The 19,593-nt window shown below is 39.3% G+C and overlaps 1 protein-coding gene across 1 annotated transcript; it reads right to left on the reverse strand.

Moving 5' to 3' along the window:
• Positions 1–1,021: 1,021 nt before the first annotated feature.
• LOC308077263 (uncharacterized protein) lies at positions 1,022–4,875 on the reverse strand. The gene is made up of 5 exons (XM_080417884.1): positions 4,844–4,875; positions 3,873–3,959; positions 3,316–3,398; positions 2,577–2,777; positions 1,022–1,463 (listed from the first exon to the last, which is right to left on the reverse strand). The coding sequence occupies exons 2-4, from the start codon at positions 3,940–3,942 to the stop codon at positions 2,595–2,597; spliced, it is 336 nt and encodes a 111-aa protein (XP_080274010.1). The 5' UTR covers positions 3,943–3,959; positions 4,844–4,875; the 3' UTR covers positions 1,022–1,463; positions 2,577–2,594.
• Positions 4,876–19,593: the final 14,718 nt, after the last annotated feature.

Raw genomic sequence — 19,593 nt, forward strand, 5'->3', positions numbered from 1 at the left:
ATCATCACATTTATTACAAATGCACTATAGAATGAACACGTTCATTGAGAGACTCATAACGCCAACATGTACCACTGGGAGACACAGGAGGTCATTCCTACCTGTGTCCATTACACTTGATAACGTGTAAGGGGCATTTAATCGACTGGATTGTACAAAGTATTATGTGACCAGGGCACCTAGGCCCGGAACAGAATACCAGACTATGCCACCCTGGGAGTTTCACCCAGAGAATACCAGAAAATTCACAGTTCAGAATACCAAATGTCAGATTTAAAAGAGGAGCGGAGACGTGTTTCCAGTTCAAAATATATGCCATTTTATTTAGGCACAGGGCAGATGCTTTAATAATACCTGTGTTCGCATAGACGCATAGAAGTAGCAAAAATATCAGATCAAAAGCTTGTAGCCCTGCTGAAAAAACCAGCTTAGACCAGCCTAAGCTGGACCAGCTGGTTTTAGCTGGTCTTGGTGGTTGACCACCTTAAGGTGTGTTTTGGACGTCCAAAACACACCTTAAGCTGGTCTTGGTGGTTGACCAGCTTAAGGTGGTAGGTTTTGCTGGTTTAAACTGGTAGCTGGTTTAAGCTGGTAGCTGGTATTTTTGATGGTTTAGCTGGTTTAAGCTGGTAGCTGGTATTTATGATGGTTTAGCTGGTTTAAGCTGGTAGCTGGTATTTTTGATGGTTTAGCTGGTTTAAGCTGGTAGCTGGTATTTTGATGGTTTAGCTGGTTTAAGCTGGTAGCTGGTATTTATGATGGTTTAGCTGGTTTAAGCTGGTAGCTGGTATTTATGATGGTTTAGCTGGTAGCTGGTTTAAGCTGGTTTAAGCTGCTATCTGGTATTTATGTGTATTCAGGTGTATTCTGGATATGCAGTGACCAACTTTGCTGGAGAGGATGCATGATCATGGTGAATTTCAGCCAGGTGCCCACAGCACGTGGTATATTTAAAAAACAGTAGCCTACAGTAGCCTATATAAAAGTGAGCAAAATCCACAAAGTCATAAATAATCATGTATCAATTTCATACATAACAATAATTTATTAAACACTTATAAAAAACCCTCAAAAACAACATTTAAATAACAAATAAATGTATAAATAAACACATAAATACATGAACTTCAACCTGAGGAACACACTAACACACACACAGTGTTCAAATGACTGGAAAAGAGTGAGAGAATATGAAAAATCGGACAGATCCGTCTTGATTACATGACTATGGAGATACTGTATACCGATGTGTGTGATGTTTGGAAAACATCTGTAAAGTTGCAGCCAAAAATGTGTCTTGCAAAAATCGGCCTGCTGGTGGCGCTATAAAGCATTACCCCCATATCAACCCCCCCCTACACAGACACACAATTTCTTGTCCTTTCTATTGATGTCCTGGCCATGGTCCATGGCCTTCCTCTTTGTGAGAATGTTCTGCCCCTGCAGCCACCAATGGAAACAGTCTGAAAGAAAACAAACAAGAACCCCCAACAATAAAACAAATATAATTAGCAATATACTGCATGGGGTGAGTTAAATGAATTGTGATGTTTTGAGAAAAACTTAAAGTAACTTAAACTTCACCCATTTTCAACCTTATCTTCATATAACTAACTGATCCTCGCTAATGTTCATTATACAATGGCACCATTTCTGTCTACTCGTTCTGCCACTCATTGGTGGAATGTGGACAGTTCAGAAACCTGCCTACCAGTGACATCACCAATGGAGATTCCAAGCTAATAGAAACTACAGTGTGTCTCTACCTGGAAAGTTTGAATGCAGAAGTAGAAGCCATTGTTCTTGCATTAATAATGAACAAATAAAGTTGTTCTAAATGACCAAACCTGCCTACCGATGATGTCAAAGGTAGGCAGATTTCTAAACTGTCCACGACCTATCAACGAAACACAGAGTGAGTAGACATAAATGGTGCCATCTTAAAATGTGTATTAGTGAGGACCAATTATATGAAGATGAGTTGAAAATGGGGTGAAGTGTTTTTTTAACCCCGTGTTTCAGTTCAGTTAGAAAACATGCATTTGAATGAAAAAGGTGGGTGGACAGTGGGCAGGCAATAAGTCAGATGGCTACAACAATTTGGGGGAAAAAGCTACCCCTGCCAAACATGCATGTAGGGCTGCCACTACCAATTATTCTACTTGCGATTATTCTATTGATTACTTTTTTGATCTACAAGCTCACAACACGTCCAACGAGTTGCAAGCTTGTAGATCGGCATTTCTTTCAGCCATAAAATCGATTTTATTACAATAGAGTATTTTCTTTTATGATTGATTAATAAGCTTAATATAATCTCTTTTCCAGAAGGTGACATTCCCGTTTCCCGATCAGTTTTTCATAGCTTCATTTGATTGGCTACAACCAACATCTCCATATGTGTTTCTGGTTGAAACAGTATGCTGCTGAGACAACCAAATGAAGGTATGAAAAACTGAACAGGTAACGCTAACGGGAATTCCACCTTCTGGAAAAGAGAACTACAGTCATGCACAGAGCAGATTGAATTATGAGATCAAGTCATAATGAACCCCCCCACCCCTCAGTAAACATACCTCTTCTGAGTCCTGCGGTCAGGGGGGTTTGGCCTCCCCCTTGCTAGTGGGGCATTCTTTGTAAGGCTCCTGCATGGTCTTCAGGGTTGTTGTCCCCCAAATGGCAACAGCAAGCTCCTTCATGAACAGGGAGTCCTTGGTGTTTGCTGCCACCATCTTCCAGATCTCCTTTTCGAGCCACACACCAGAGCCAATGTGGACCTGAAACAGAAGAAAACAACACATGTTTTAGAAATTAAAAAACATTTTACCATGACATTTCAGACTCATTTTTGACAAAAGCAGGCCCACTTCAAACAGAATTTACTGTAAAGAAATTACATTTTCAAGGACCCCCAAATGTGGACCCATTTAGAAAAGAGTTGGTGCCATGGACCTCCAATAGAGAAGATGTTAATTGTTGGATTACATTTAGTACAGAATTCTACAACTGTCTATACTGTAGGTGGGGAGAGTTGAAGTAATTCTTATACAGTACATTGTCATTGGATTACATTCTAGCTGGTAAAATAGTAGTGAAATTAACCTTTTCCACCCGGCATCCCTATTTTGTTCATGCCATAGGCAAAACTGTTCAAAAATAGTTCAAAAATAGCAAAACATAGCTGATCTACAAGCTCACGATGCATCATGACACGTTGCCTATTTTTGAAATGATAACTGTTTCTTATTTAGCTGGGGACACTGTGGAACCCCACTTTTAAGAACCACTGTCCTACACAGTATGTTTCTTCAATACCTTGTCACCGTTGCCGTCAAACATCCCAGGTGTCGATGCCAAATCGTCTGACTCGGGGGAAGAGGAAACGGAGGAAGTTGCAACTGAAAATGTAGAGAATCATATTTAAGCTCCTTTTGGCAGTATCACAGTACTTATATTGTACACATTGTCACCATTTTCCGTAGAACAGTATCACTGTCTAAACACACCTATGCTGTCACTGGTTTGCTTATCTGCAGCAGGGATGTCAGGCTTTGCTGCAGAGCTATATTGGGGCCCTTCCTCCAGTTTCTGTTTTGCAATCTCTAATTTGTTGCATCTTAAAGCATGAACAGGGTACGGAAAAATAAAAAATAAAAACTGAATTGATGTATGCCTTAGTAGGATACCAGTTTAATAATGAGCCTAGCATCTGTCCACTCCATTTAACATGCTTTCTATATAATGTTTTTTAATATTTGTGGTCAAGATCTAAGTAAAAAAGAACATGAGAACAAATAACCAACATATCGATATATACAAAAAGAGAAGAGCAAACTCATGCAACTGTTTCGTTAACATTAGTCATTGCTTACTTAGTTTTAAGATGCTGTAGGTCCAGCTCCAACTCTTTGGCCTTCTTCTGGGTATGACTGTACTTGACATTTCGTCGTGGATAGCGTCTAAAGGTAGTGCAAGTAATATATTTTGGATAAAACAAGATGTTTTTTGTTAGAAAGTTAAAGTGGAATAAAATGTAATTTTATGCAACCTGTATCGTAGAGTATATTAATACAATATAACTTATACAATCTGTATGTTAGAGTATGTTAATACAAATAATACAATATAACTTATATAATTGGGGTGGTTGTATTTAGTCTCCCTGCTCTTCTATTGAGACATTTAGATAGTGTCAAAGGTCATGTCTCACCTAGACACAGGATCTGACATGAATTTTGATCTGATGGTCAAGATTCAATGTATCACCTGAGCAAGCAGGCAGGCTCTATTAGCTCAATGGTAAAAGGTTACAGCACTTGCTCAGGAAACCGGGTTCAAATCCGGGATAGAAGAGGAAAGTTACATAGTGCAGCTTTAACCCATTAAGACCTGGGGCCGATTCTAAAAATGCTCTCTAAATCCTAAAAGTTTTTTGAACATAAAAGGAAAAAGATTTGAGGTACAAATGTTCACTTTAAAACATATATATTCAAAGATTTTCAAAAATAGCAGATCTACATGCTCATAGCGCGCCACTCGGTGTCGCGCTATGAGCTTGTAGATCTGCTATTTTTGAAGCCAAAGGTCTAGCCAAAGAAATCAAAACAATTACACAGATGCGTTCCTGGTCTAAATGGGTTCAAATTTTGTATGCCCACTTCTTTGTGTCATCACTTCCAATTGTAACTTATTTATCCTGTATCCTGTATGAGTTCTGATTGGTTAAATTTGGTATTCCTGGAAATGCATTTTCGGCTTACTAAAGAGGTGGAGAGTCTGGGAGACCCCTGTTACTGAACAAGCAATGATTACTTTAACATTTAACAAAACAATATCACTTTACCTTCAAACTGTTTTCTTCTCTTTGTGGGAGGGGGGGGGGGGAGGGGGGGGGCATAACACATAATGTTTCTCTCTGGGTTCCTTTTTCTCTTTTAGTAGGGCTGCAAACCATTCATTTTGGCCACTGCAGCCAAAGAAATGTGTAATAATAACAGACAGACAGACAGACAGACAGACAGACAGACAGACAGACAAGGGAATCATTAATGTTCAGAGTTCACGGGATATTAAAACACTCTGTAGCTTCATCACTGAAAGCGTGTGTCCACACACACACACACACACACACACACACACACACACACACACACACACAGACGTCATATTCTGAATTTAGTTTTGAGCGGCACACAGGCAAGCAGTAGTGGCCTATAGTATAAATTATATTGTATATTCCCACTATAATTTATTGTAATTATTGTCATAATCCCTTTATCAAGACAAATTAAATAACTAAACAATGTGTAGAGTTGGGTCATGACATGAGTCACTTGTGATTGACTTCGAACACAGCAGCCTACGCACTTAATTATCAATACAGTAATAGTAGGCTAAAAAGCCTACATAAATAGTATTTCTGTGTGTGACTGTCAACACTCACCTAAAATGTCCGCCACTTCTTCTTCTTTCTTTTATCTTCTCTGAAGCCGGTTTATAATTATTTTTGATGAATCCAAAGCAACGCAATTTATCTAACTTTCTATTGAAGTGAGAGCTCCAGCCTGCAGGCAGCTCGAGTCAGACAGCATTCGTTCTCCCCGCGCATCTCGAGCGGTCGCGAGCATAGAGTTCAAGAGTCGCGAGCCTGCTGAGACAGTGTTGCCAGATTTTGTGAGAGAAATAAGCAGCCAGGTCTGTGAAAAAAATTAAGCCCAAAAGAAGCGACATTTGCACTTTAAACCTATTTGAAAATAGCCGATCTACAAGCTCACAGTGCGTCGCATTTGCAACACATTGTGAGCTTGTAGATCTGCTATTTTCAAAAATAATAAGTGAAATATTTCACTAATATTTACAAGCAACTTTACAGAAAAACAAGACCAAAGTCACTTATAATAAGCAGATATGGCAACACTGCTCAGGGCCCATAAAGGGCCCACTTCTCTGTAAAAACAGATGTACAAGCTCACAACACGTCAAATTGCGACAAGATGTAGATCTGTAGATCTGTTCATTTTGGTAACCATAGCAAAAAAAAGTGTTATTTAGAATCAAACTAGCATGTTATTTGCCAATTGCGAAATTAAGTAAATAAGTTTGGATGAATGTTGTCATGATAATAATAATACATTATTATTATTATTATTATTATTATTATTATTATTATTATTATTATTATTAAATATAATATTTATGTCACATCACAAGCAAAGGACAAGAAATGTAAAGTAAAATACAATGCAATACAATACAATACAATACAATACAATACAATACAATACAATAAAATATACTGTATATACTGGGGGGGGGGCAATTGTAACAGAAGAAAATCTTCACAGTCTAATGGCAGGTATGATGTCTCCCCGGGATCCAAACTAGTTAAAATAGCAGATCTGCAAGCTCACAACGCTTGTAGATCTGCTATTTTCACTGCATGCTTTTTTTTATTAATTGATGGAATTTCTTAGATTTTGTATTTATTTGTTTTTTTATTGATGAAGATTTTAGATTTTTGGGTGGGAAATGTTTTGAAATAATATAGTAATATATTTTTGTAGGAAACAAAAAAAAGGATCTTTCCTCATGATGTGTACATGACCCACAAATGGGCCCCGACCCACTGTTTTGGGAAACACACACGTGATCTAACCCAGTGGTCCTCAACCCTTTCAGGCCGCGACGTCCCAAAATAATCATATTTGAACTGGGGACCCCCCACCCTTAAAGCACTTGGAATGTAGGAGTTGATGCATTACGTTTAGTTTGACTCTATTGTGAAAATAGCAGATCTTCAAGCTCACAACGCCTCGCAAGGAAGGTGTTGTGAGCTTGTAGATCTGCTATTTTCAAAATGTTTTCTTATATTATTATTATTGTTAGACAATTTGGCCAATGTTTGACATTTTTTTATAGTATAGTTTGTTGATTACTTTTGATGCAGTAATGGTGGTTTTTTTAGGTACTAAAAAGGTCTTAAAGGTCCTTAAATTATCACTTCACTGTCATCTGGGGACCACCCCCAAATCACGTGGGGACCCCCCTGGGAGTCCCGATCCACATGTTGAGAACCACTGATCTAACCAAACTTGACCAGCTGCTAAGCTGGTCTTTGCTGGTCTGTCCAGTGTCCAGCCATCTGACCAGCTAAGTCTAGCTGGTAAGCTGGTCTTTGCTGGGCAGTCCACCCATTTGACCAGCAAAGACCAGCTACCAGCTTGGCTTTGCTGGTCAGTCCAGCCAGCCAGCTGGCTGACCAGCAAAGACCAGCAGAATCCAGCTTAGTGACCAGCTAACCAACTACACTGGCAAACCAGCCTGACCAGCCTGACCAGCTTGTCCAGCCTGGTATGCCATCTAAACCAGCTTAAGACCAGCTAAGACCAGCTAATACCAGCTAAAACCAGCTAAAACCAGCAACCACCATAAGCTGGTTTGTGCTGGTTTTTTCAGCAGGGAGATCGGCTATTTTAGCTGCTTTTGTGTGACACTGTAGTATGACAAATTAGGTTAGTAATTTACAAAAGAAAAAACAAGGTTAAAATATGGAGATACGCGGTTTCTGCCTGACAGCAACGATGCGTAAAAAAAGGAAACACAGCTGCTATAATAGAACAGTGAGAATCATGTAGATCTCAGGATTCACATGGGATCGGTTCATCTTTACACCCTCAGTACCGGCCCACTTTCACCAATAAAATAAATAAAGTGCTTAAAACTTACTGGGATCCATGTGGTCTTCAGGTTCCTGTTTAAGGTGGTCTTCAGGTTCCTGTTTAATAGAAACGGTCCTGGCTGGAGAACTGATCTTCACCTGCAGACTGGACTCCACACACTGGTCTGGAATGAAGGAACACAATAAATACTTTAATAATAAAGACTTTGTGACATGAATAAGAACCGCAATAATAAGACTTGATGTGACATCTTGTCTTGAGCAGAACAAATTTCCCTTCTGGATGATAAAGACATCTGATCTAATAAATAAGCACTTTAGGATGGCTTCTCAATCGTGGCACCAGATTCCCATTATTTGGATTCCATATAGTGTGTGTGTGTGTGTGTGTAGGGGTGTCAGTAGGCAGAAAACATAATTTTTCTTTATTTGCTGTGACTATTATTTTGCAGTGTTATTTTTGTGCATGGTTTGTTTTCTACATTTGTTTTCTATATTTTGGAGTTTGTAATTGTTTTGCCTTAAAGTTAATTTGTGTTTCTGCCACGGCACCCTAACAGTAAATAGACGTGCGATATAGGATCATGTGGAGCTCTAGCCCCGGCCAATCGGGAGCCGAGTAGGCAGAGGGGAGGTTCCCCCGAGAGACTGTGGACCAGGTTTAAAATGTTTGCAGCGACACAACAAGAGAGAGCAGACCCAGGGTACGGACGTGCACACGGAGACAATAGACCAGCCAGACCAAACGAGGACACGGACAGGCAGAACGAGGCGATATAAGACGGCGACCACCCCCAGATGACACACGGACCACATCGTGCCTGCGGAGGACCGAGAGAAGGAGGACGCGACCCGAGTACTGACGTGCAACAACCGCATAGCTCTGCCTCGCCGGTAAGTCTTTGATCAGACAAACAGTACTCGTGGTCCCCAGATAGTTAAGCTAAACAGAACTGTGAAATTACTGTGAATCTGTGACTGGCGCGTCCCTCCTTGTCCTTCACAGGGAACCGGAGCTGCTGGCGTGTGTGGTGGTGCCGTCGATGCTGCTGCCCCTCCCCCCTTCTCCTCTATAACTGGCTGGTTTCTCTGTTTTATTGTTTTATTCTATTCTTTTTAGTTTGTTTTTATTGTTGTGTTGGCTGTTTTTAATTTACAAATAAAAGTCCATTGTTCACTTTACCATTTTGCCTCAGTTTTAAGTTTTTGCCTTTTAAACCTCAAAGTTGTCGACAAACCTGTGTTGCCTTTTTAAAGTTTTAACTGAGGACCAGACCTCTCAAAAGGTGGCGTAGTCGGTCCTTTTAAGCTTTAAGCACCCCGCACTTTTACCAAACTCTTAACTTATATTTTATTGTTTAATTTATAAGTACCTTATTTAAAGTATTGGGTGTTTTTAGCGGTGCCACAGGGGGAGCCTACTGGCTGGTCTATTGATCTACAAGCAATGATCGCCAAAAAACAGATATACCTAACAACACCTCACCATGCACGCTTTGTCTGACCTGCAGTGTGTAGTTTAATGTTGTGTGTGTAACAGACACACCTGCAGTGTGTAGTTTGATGTTGTGTGTGTAACAACAGACATACCTGCAGTGTGTAGATTGATGTCCATATCAAAATCAATGTCCAGCTATTTGTTTTGTTTCTCCAGCAGAGTTTCTAGTGTCCCTATCTCTCTCTGTGTAGTGGAACGCAGTGAGCTGGGATTGAACCCAAGGCTCCCACTCGCCAGTCCGACGTGTTACCAGTCATGCCAATAGTGAGCCCAATTGGCAGGTCTGTTGCACGCCGGTCTGGCTAATTTGACTGTGATGAGGAGCCAGAGCAAAAAATCGTTGTAATTTTTGTATTCAAGCAGTGTATGTAGGCTGTCTTGTCAATTGTTAAAGGAGAGATCCGGACATTATAAGTGTTATCTTTGATGTGTCGCTAATCACTCACCATCATTGAAATGGACGTTGACTTATTTCAGAGAGTCCCGTCTCCTGCAGTGTCCCGACCCCCTCCGTTGGCATAATAGGAGCCCGTGTAAGAGTGAAATTCGTCTATTATAACCGATGCAAAGTAATTTTTTTCTCTACTACTGCTCATTGTAGAGTCTCATGATACTCAAACATGCACTGAAAGTCCCCGACAAGCTAACGCTAATGCCGAACGAGCTAACGCTGGTTGCTTGTTTCTCTCCCAGAACCTGGCAATTCAGTGTTGCAGGGATTAAAATGTAATTTTAATGTGTGGTCTACAGTGCAAAAGTTCAGCCAACAAATAGATTTAATTCTATGAAGAAAAAAAAGTATTTTACTGTGCGCTGACCGGGCTCTGCGCTGTAAATAGTGTGGGGGGCGTTGTTTGATACATTGCAGCACTCTCATAGAAGATGCGAGATAAACTGAATGAGAGGTGGTCCTTATTATTATTCTGAAAGTAAATGACTTGTCAATATAAGTTCAGTGAGTCTTCTGCAGCAGGTTAGTTAATACTTAAGTAGAATTAACTGAAAAGTAGGATTAACTGAAAAGCTTCAGTGAACCCATTAATAATTTTACAACCGAACCATCGTCCGATTCATGGTATGTTTAGATAGATGCAGGGGTCCATGCATCGATGTTGTCACATCGTTAATGCTTAAATCAATAACCTATTCATATCGGTTCAGCTTTACACCCTCAGTACCGGCCCACTTTCACCAATAAAATAAATAAAGACATATAGGGATATTTCACTTTCAAAAAAACTTTTGGTGATTTTATCGTCTACTCAGGCTTTTGTGAGCCCACCAGACAGTTTTTAAGTTGCTTGATTCAGTATTTAGATATTTGATATTAATTTGATCAAAAGATTAAAAGAAGGACAATATCAGTCACCAGAACCAAGGACGGGTGTTTTAGATGAATCTAACATGGTTAAAATGGAGTTTGAAGTTACAATGGGTTTGTATAGGAAGGGGACGTGTCTGATAAAATAAATATCAAATATCTAAATACTGAATCAAGCAACTTAAAAACTGTCTGGGGGGCTCACAAAAGCCTGAGTAGACGATAAAATGACAGTTTTTGAACCTTTTTCAAGTAGTCACAAAATATTTTCAGTGATCACCGTCCTCACGGTGATCCCCTCATTACACACATACAGGTCTCGTACAATCGGGGGGAAAAAAATAATAAAAACATTCGGTAATCCGTTCCATAGTTCCAGTTGAAAATAGTTAAATTAACATTGTAAAAAAAAAAAGTACACAGGAGCCGAGATACAGGTTTTTGAAGTCATAAGTTAACCAGGAAGTGGATTGGAGTCTAAATCTTGTAGGAGTGATATATCCTGGTGCTGTGAGGAAAATAAAAAAAATATATGTTTTTTTTTTTTTTTCAAAAACAGTATATATACGGTTTTGGCACTCAACGTTAGTATGGCCAAAACCGTGTATATATACGGTTTTGGCACCCAATGTGTGTAATAAGGACTTAAATAATAAGGACTTTGGTGTGCTATGAATACAAACTTTAATAATAAGGACTTTGATGTGACTTATAGTCTCTATAGTCCTATAGTCTCTATATATAGAGACTATAGACTATAAGCATAGTCATATTAAACTTTATAAACATTCTAACACTCCTGCATAAAACTGAACCAGACCTTTTTTTTAACAATTATAAATCTAAATCTCAAAAGGAAAGAAAATCTAGCAAGCAGTTTTTTAAAATGTATTATTTGAAAGAGCCAACAACTTGAATTGAATATCAGTTCAATAATAGATTTATGATCCTGAAATAGATAACACAAGTAGGTATAATATTGTTGCTGTCCGGTGGAAAACTCTTATGTCCAAAACTGTCACTTTTCAGAATTCTTATTCAAAATGTCGCAAAAATATCAGATCAAAAGCTTGTAGATTGGCTATTTTAGCTGCTTTTGTGTGACACTGTAGTATGATGAATTAGGGCATTAATTTACAAAAGAAAAAAACAAGGTTGAAATATGGAGATACAAGGTTTCTGCCTGACAGCAATGATATGTAAAAAAAAAAAAGGAAACACAGCTGCTATAATAGAACAGTGAGAATCATGTAGATCTCAGGATTCACATGGGAACGGTTCATCTTTACACCCTCAGTACCGGCCCACTTTCACCAATAAAATAAATAAAGACAGAGGGCTGAAACTTACTGAGATCCAGGTGGTCTTCAGGTTCCTGTTCAAGGTGGTCTTCAGGTTCCTGTTTAATAGAAACAGTCCTGGCTGGAGAACTGATCTTCACCTGCAGACTGGACTCTTTTTTAATTTTTTATTCCCATCATTTGGATGGTGTGTGTGTGTGCGTGTGCGTGTGCGTGTGCGTGCGTGCGTGTGTGTGTGTGTGTGTGTGTAGGGGAGTTATACTCAGCCATCAAGGTGAGCCTACTGGCTGGTCTATTGATTTACAAGCAATGATCGTCAATAAACAGATATACCTAACAACACCTCACCATGCACGCTGTGTCTTATCTGCAGTGTGTAGTTTCATGTTGTGTGTGTAACAGACATCCCTGCAGTGGGTAGATTGACGTCCATGACGGGACGCCAATGGCCATTCATAGGTACTGCAGCTCAAAACGGCTGGGGCCACTGTACGTGAACGAGGAAAATGTTTCGAACAATGGGCTCGACTCACGAGCTTGCGCACGGGGCTACGCACCGAGGTGACGCAAAACACGTCACCATTGTGATGCAAAGCGCGTCACAGAAGCCCCAAATAGGCCTCGCCCATCACATTTCACAACCTGGAAAAAGGGGTGATTTCGCCTCACGCGCTGGGTGAGCAACTCAATGCAAGTGGATGGGAGAGGATTTCCGGTGCCCTCTCTATTATTTTTAACTCTATGGCTGGGTGAGCAACTCAATGCAAGTGGATGGGAGAGGATTTCCGGTGCCCTCTCTATTATATTTTGAACTCTATGGTTTACACACACTTAGTACTTCCGGGGCAACAGGTTTCACACATGCGCATTAGGAACTGTTGCTATAATGCCCTTCGCCACCTGGTGGAGGGGGTGTGTAACTGTCACTGAAAAAAGAAAGAGACAGACAGACAGACAGACAGACAGACAGACAGACAGACAGACAGACAGACAGACTGACTGACTCATTGGTTGTTTGTTTGTTTGTTTGTTTGTTTGTTTGTTTGACTGACAGTAAAACGTTTAGGCTAAAAGGATAACACAAAAAACGTCCACTCCTGGGGACTTGTTTCCATTGTGGTCCAATGTATTCAATTCATCAACAGAGCATTGAATATGAACACATTAATACATGTCATATATTTACAGAGGAGAAAAAGGAAAAAAGGTGGCAGTGTATGACCCCTTATTTCAATGGGAATTAATATCTAATAGATAGATATATAGATAGATAGATAGATAGATAGATAGGCCTACATACATGGGTAGAGCCCTACAGAATATAGGAAATGTATGTGTAGCATACAATATATGTTTATTATTTCATTTCTTTCAGCAATGCTGTATTGTTTAACTTCAGCTTTTATTTTGTTAATCAAATTGTCATCAGTGCGAGGGGGTTGGCATATTCTAAGCCAATTGTATAACCTTTTTTGAAGAAAAAAAACAGCAAAAAAACAAGACCGTATATCCTTGTTTTTGGAATACGCCAAAGGAGATGAGGGTTTTGATCCTATTAAAACGAGATTATTGTAGGATTGTGTGGATATCCTTGTCATTCTGGGCTTAAACAAGAAGTTGAATATTTGAATGATATAGCACACATAGAGGAACTGTAGTGGTGAAACCTTTATTTAAAAAAAACAAAAAAAAACATAATAATTTCCCCCAAGGGATAAAAGGGGATCTGATATTGTAACAATCTAAACAATACACATGTCAACACACAGTGAACAGTTAGTACCCAGTAGTTTGTCAGCATTTTACTGCACTGTTATTTACTGCATATCAATGAACATAATTGTTGCATGAATATGAATGAATATGACTTGCTAAATCCTGAAAAATGTGGACAGACACAGTGACAGTGATGCTCATATTGTACTATAGTGATGTGCCGATACCACATTTCTTCAATTCGATATGATACAAATATTTTTGGGGGCTATTTTCCGATACCGATACCGATACCGGAACCGGAACCGGAAACAGAACCAAACCAGAAACGGAACCAGAAATGGCTGTAAACCGGAAACGGAAGTAAAAAAAACGATATATATTTTAATATCGATACCAAACGATATTCAGACAATCAATCGATATATAAAAGTAAAAGTATCGATATGCACATCACTATTGTACTACCAGTAACTGAATAAGTAAATGAGCTGGAGGGAATAATGCTATAAAGATAAATACATGTAAAAAAAACTACAAAAAAAATGAAATTCCATCATGCTGAATAGAAAATAAGATCCATACACAAGATAAAATAAAAATCCATCACGAGAAACTATTAATGTTTATTTTCTTCAGTCATGTCGATTGTCAGATTATCTCTCTGCTTTATCATTCTCATCCTTGATAAGACTGAATGATCATATATGTGTCTGTGTGACTAACTTAAACTAAAGGCTAGAGGCCCCTGTATGAGTCCTCATGTGTCTTTTTAGATCACCCTTTTGAATACAGCCTTTACCACACACTTTACAGGAAAAGGGCTTTTCGCCTGTATGTGTCATCATGTGCTTTTTTAGATCACTTGTGCTAACACAGCCTTTACCACATACTGAACAAGAAAAGGGCTTTTCCCCTGTATGAATCCTCATGTGTCTTTTTAGATGAGTCTTTGTAGCAAAGCCTTTACCACAAACTGTACAAGAAAAGGGCTTTTCACCTGTATGAGTCATCATGTGTGTTTTTAGATTATCCTTGAGAGCAAAGCCTTTACCACACACTGTACAAGAAAAGGACTTTTCACCTGTATGAGTCATCATGTGTTTTTTTAGATGACCCTTTTGAGCACAGCCTTTACCACAAACTTCACAAGAAAAGGGCTTTTCCCCTGTATGTGTCATCATGTGTTTTTTTAGATGACCCGTGTGAGCAAAGCCTTTACCACAAACTGTACAGGCAAATGTCTTTTCCCCTGTGTGAATCAGATGTACCTTTTGATTAAACATGTTGTCACACTCTGGTTGCATCTTGTGTGATTTCAGTGTGTTTAAAGCTGACTGATCTCCCCTAGTCTCCTCCCACTCATCACTCTCTTCAGTGTCTGATTCAGAACAGTGTGAAGAGAGGAGCTGGTCATCACTAGTTGGTTGTGATGTTCCACAGTCCTCTACATCGGCTTGTGTTTTCATGTGTTCAGTTGAGGTGCTGGCTACAGGCTTCGTCTCTCTGTTTACATCATCATCTTCACTTTTCACTGCTACTAATGTCAACGTTGACCCACCAGCTTCTTCTGGTCTTTGAAGTAGCTCCTCCTGTTCCTCTTTAATCTGTGGTTCTTCCTCCTGGACCAGACTGGAGCTCCACTCCTCTTCAGGGGAAACCTCCTCTTTACACACATGGGCGAGCAGGAAGTCTAGGAAAAAAAGATACAATGAGACTCTATAGAACTTTACATGATATCATGCAGTGTTCCCTCTGCTTTATGAAAAGATGGCGCACATGTCCAGGTGCAGGAAAGAAAAGTTCAACAAAAAATATATATGAAGCACACTGTATAAAAAAGCTCAGCTGTTTTAATTGCTTTATTTTCCTTTGTTTCCTGTTTTATGTCTTTAGTAGTTGGAAGAACGTCAGCTGTAAATAAACTCTGCTGCGCTCTGTGCTGAAAATAATGTGGCCCTTAGTTTACATTGCAGCTCTCATAGAAGATGCAAGGCGAGTTGAATGAGAGGTGGTCCCAATTATTTTTTAATTACTTGTAAATGTTAGATCAGTGAGTCTTTTGATTAGTTAATACTGAAGTAGAATTAACTGCACAGCTTCAGTGAACCCATTAATACTTTTACAACCGAACCACCGGCCCACTTTCACCAATAAAATAAATAAAGAGTGCTTAAATCTTACTAAGATCCAGGTGGTCTTCAGGTTCCTGTTCAAGGTAGTCTTCAGGTTCCTGTTTAATAGAAACAATTCTGGCTGGAGAACTGATCTTCACCTGCAGACTGGACTTTGATGTGACATAAATAAGGAGGACTAGACTATATATAGAGACTATAGATATGTATAATATTAAACTTTAAAAGTAGGTGTGTGAGAAATAGGTGTGTGGAGGGGGAAGTTAAACTCAGTCATCAAAATGGAACCTAATGGTTGGTCTATTGATCTACAAATAATGATCCCCAAAAACAGATCTACAACCTAACAACACTTCACCATGCAAACACTGTGTCATACATGCAGTGTGTAGATTGATGTTGTAACAGACATACCTGCGTGTGTAGTTTTATGTTGTGTGTGTAACAGACATACCTGCAGTGTGTAGATCCATATCAAAATCAATGTCCAGCAGTTTGTTTTGTTTCTCCAGCAGAGTTTCTAGTGTCCCTATCTCTCTCTGGAAGAGGTTGCACATGAACTCTGCAGCCGCACTGAGGCGCTCCAACACAAACACTCTGACAAGCTTCACACAACAAACATCAGCACCACGCTGCTGTTTGTCCAAAACACACAATATCTCCTCTCCCACCGACGTCATGTGTTCATTTATCTTCAGCCGTACAGACTCCATTTGACACGTTTTTACCTCCTTTATGACACGTTCTTCACCAAGACCACAACACCATAGGCACAACACGCACTTACTTTCGGGTCAACGTGTTTCACACATGCGCATTGAAGGATTCAGGCACCGTTGCCTTCTTAGTGCCTTTCGCCCCCTGGTGGAAGAGGTGTGTAAGTGAAGATAGAGCCTCCTGTAGCTGTGGAAAGACTGTCCTCCCTCACTGTGAGTCCTGAGAGTTTAACTGTGGTGTCCTGGAGTCTGAGCAGGAGGACAGAGTGGAGATTTGGAGTGAAAACACCACCTTTTATCTTGAAGAGGAGAAACACCTCCTCCCACCTCCTCACATTCTTCCAGTTCACTGCAGTCAGGGTCCATTTCAATGTGAAAGGCTCATAACAAAAGACAGTGCAATGATGGGCCATCACCAGAGAAACATTTACATAGATGCCAGTTCTTCCAATGTGTTTTGTTTCATCAACATATTGACTGTTTTTTCTTTGCCAAAGAAAGCAAACCCAGACACAAAAACATGTCACTGACTTATTTACACTTGTAAACCTGTGATGACACAAAAGTGGATTCTGATTATGTCAAACGTTAATTTAGAAGTTTAGCTATTGATATTGTATGGAATTGTCCATTCAGATGACAAAATGTTACTTCTCTGTGAAAACAAGTGTGTTTGTTGGACATTACAATGATACGCCATCATGCCACCCTTTTTCGTTTTTGAAAATGTACGGAATTCAGGGTTTTATCAGCACTGCACACAGAGCGCTGAGAGTGGGGAGTTTTTACTAATATAATGAATGACCTTGTTTCAGTGCTTTTTACATGTGAATGAGTATCATTCTTGAACTAGGTGTAGTTCGAGGTGTAGTTCCAGACTCTATACAGCATTCGGAGATTGTGGAACAGTTGTCTGGCTACGTGAGACTACTTGAGTTTAGGACAGTCCATAATGCTGTTCTGCTGTCGTTACATGAAACACTTCAATGTCGTGTATCAGCAGGTCAGACATCGAAGGATACAAATACAGATACAGACATTGAAGGATACAGATATTTGATCAACCACACAGGCTGATCAAATATTAAAGGTGTTTTATTACTATTAATCAACCTGTCAACACCACAACTGACCCAAATGAGTGTAGAAATATTGAGATTGAGAGGTTATTTCAGGAAGTATAGAGTCATAATATATCAGCTACTGTATTATGCTCCTAGAAAGATTTCCTCTCTCTCTCTGTGGACAAACTGACAGAGATTCTTGCCAGCGACCATGTTAATGTGACCAAGGAGGAGACAATGTTTGAGGCTGCCATGTTGTGCAAAGGGAGCTTTGAAAAGGTCAGTCCCTTCTCAGTGTTTTACCTGATGAAAGACCATGGAGAAGTTAAAGCCAATGCGACTGGCAAAGCTATCATAATGTTAAAGTTCATTTCAGTTAACTGTTGGATGGGCATCTTACAAATAAAATACTTAATAGGGTTCATTTGGTTCAATGTGTTCACGTTTCTGTGTTCACTCTACTGAGTTAATTCACAGGAAGCACAACTACAGTATAACTACAACGATACGTATGTGAGCATCCACACTGATAAAACAGTAAACAGAGGCACCAAACGCTGTGTAGTCCAGCTGTGTCAGAGCACACACAGAGAAGGGAGAGAGATCTCTGAGTGCTGAAAGACACATGCATAATGGATAATCTGACTCTGATTATTAATTATAAGGATGTGAGATAGTTGTACCCTACCTGAGATAATGACAGTTAACCTACCAGCTAGTGTTGGCTGCATAATAGTCTCCTCATCATCTACATTAATAACACAATCTTTTGAGGATTAGTGACAGATTGCATCCCAGATGTCTGATAGATTTTGAATGGCTGTCAATGCTTCATAAAATCGTTGAAATTGATCCAAACAATATTGTCGTTATCGTGCTTGGTGTGAATGACCCTTTAAATTAACACAGTGATTTTAATGTGTGGTCTGCAGAAACAACAATATTTACCATTGAGTGTGCAACAGGACACGCGGACGGACAAGGGCAAAAGCATTGTCTCTGCCACGCCTTCGGACTGGGGGAGACATTAATAATAACAACAACAACAAGGTACGCGGACTGTAAAATGAATACTTACTTCCATCATGTATTCTGTAGTAATAATTTAAGCACAAGATATACAGGCTGTACAATGAAGCAGTGATTGCTCATGTATTGATCACATGCATCATAATGTCATTGTATAATTGTGTTTCTTTTGCTTGATGTTCTGTAAAGTACATTGAATTGCCTTGTTGTTGAGATGTGATATACAAATAAAATTGCATTGCTATTGCCGTGTTCAGATTTTGGAATGATATAAATATATTAACAACACAGATCATAACTTTATTTTATTCACATAGCCGAAGCTGTCCATTTTATTTCACATAATAATTTGATAGTAACTTTGGAAATAATATCTTGGGGTTTGCTTTCTTTGGCAATGAAAAGTAATCAATTAAGCAAAATACATTGAAACTTGTGGCTATGTAAATGTTTCTCTGACCATGGCCCATCATCATCATCTAGGTGTCTTTTGTTATGGGCCTTTCACATTGAAATGGACCCTGACTGCAGTTAACTGGAGGAGAGCTGGGAGGCAAAAGGGAGGAGTTACTGCTTTACTACATCAACATAACACAGATGGTCGGACCCCAGAAAACACACAGATACATACAGAGAACACACCATTATTACCTCAGTTCATTGGTGTAAGATAAGATAAGGATGATAATAAACCCTATGATGTACACACCAGATATATTAAGCATATGCTCTGTGGCTTAAACATTTGTGACACTGCTGCTAAAAATATGTTATACTTGTCATTAAGATGTTTATTATACTGCTGTTATGCCTGCCTCTACCTTTATTTCTCTCAATCAGTGTTGTTTCTTATTTTATAGTATTATCTGGTATTGTATTGTATTGTAACAGTTTCACTGCTTGTACCATGTATGAGTGTAACAAATAAATATTCTTGATTCTAATTGCTTATTACTTATTTGTACTTCACTGCTTTATTTCAACAACTGATTTCTCGTTGCTATTTATCATCACATTTATTACAAATGCACTATAGAAGGAGCACGTTCATTGAGAGACTCATAACGCCAACATGTACCACTGGGAGACACAGCAGGTCATTCCTACCTGTGTCCATTACACTTGATAACGTGTA

The sequence above is a fragment of the Gymnoscopelus braueri genome (genome assembly GCF_963280865.1).
Source record: "Gymnoscopelus braueri genome assembly, chromosome: 21".
NCBI lineage: Eukaryota > Metazoa > Chordata > Actinopteri > Myctophiformes > Myctophidae > Gymnoscopelus > Gymnoscopelus braueri.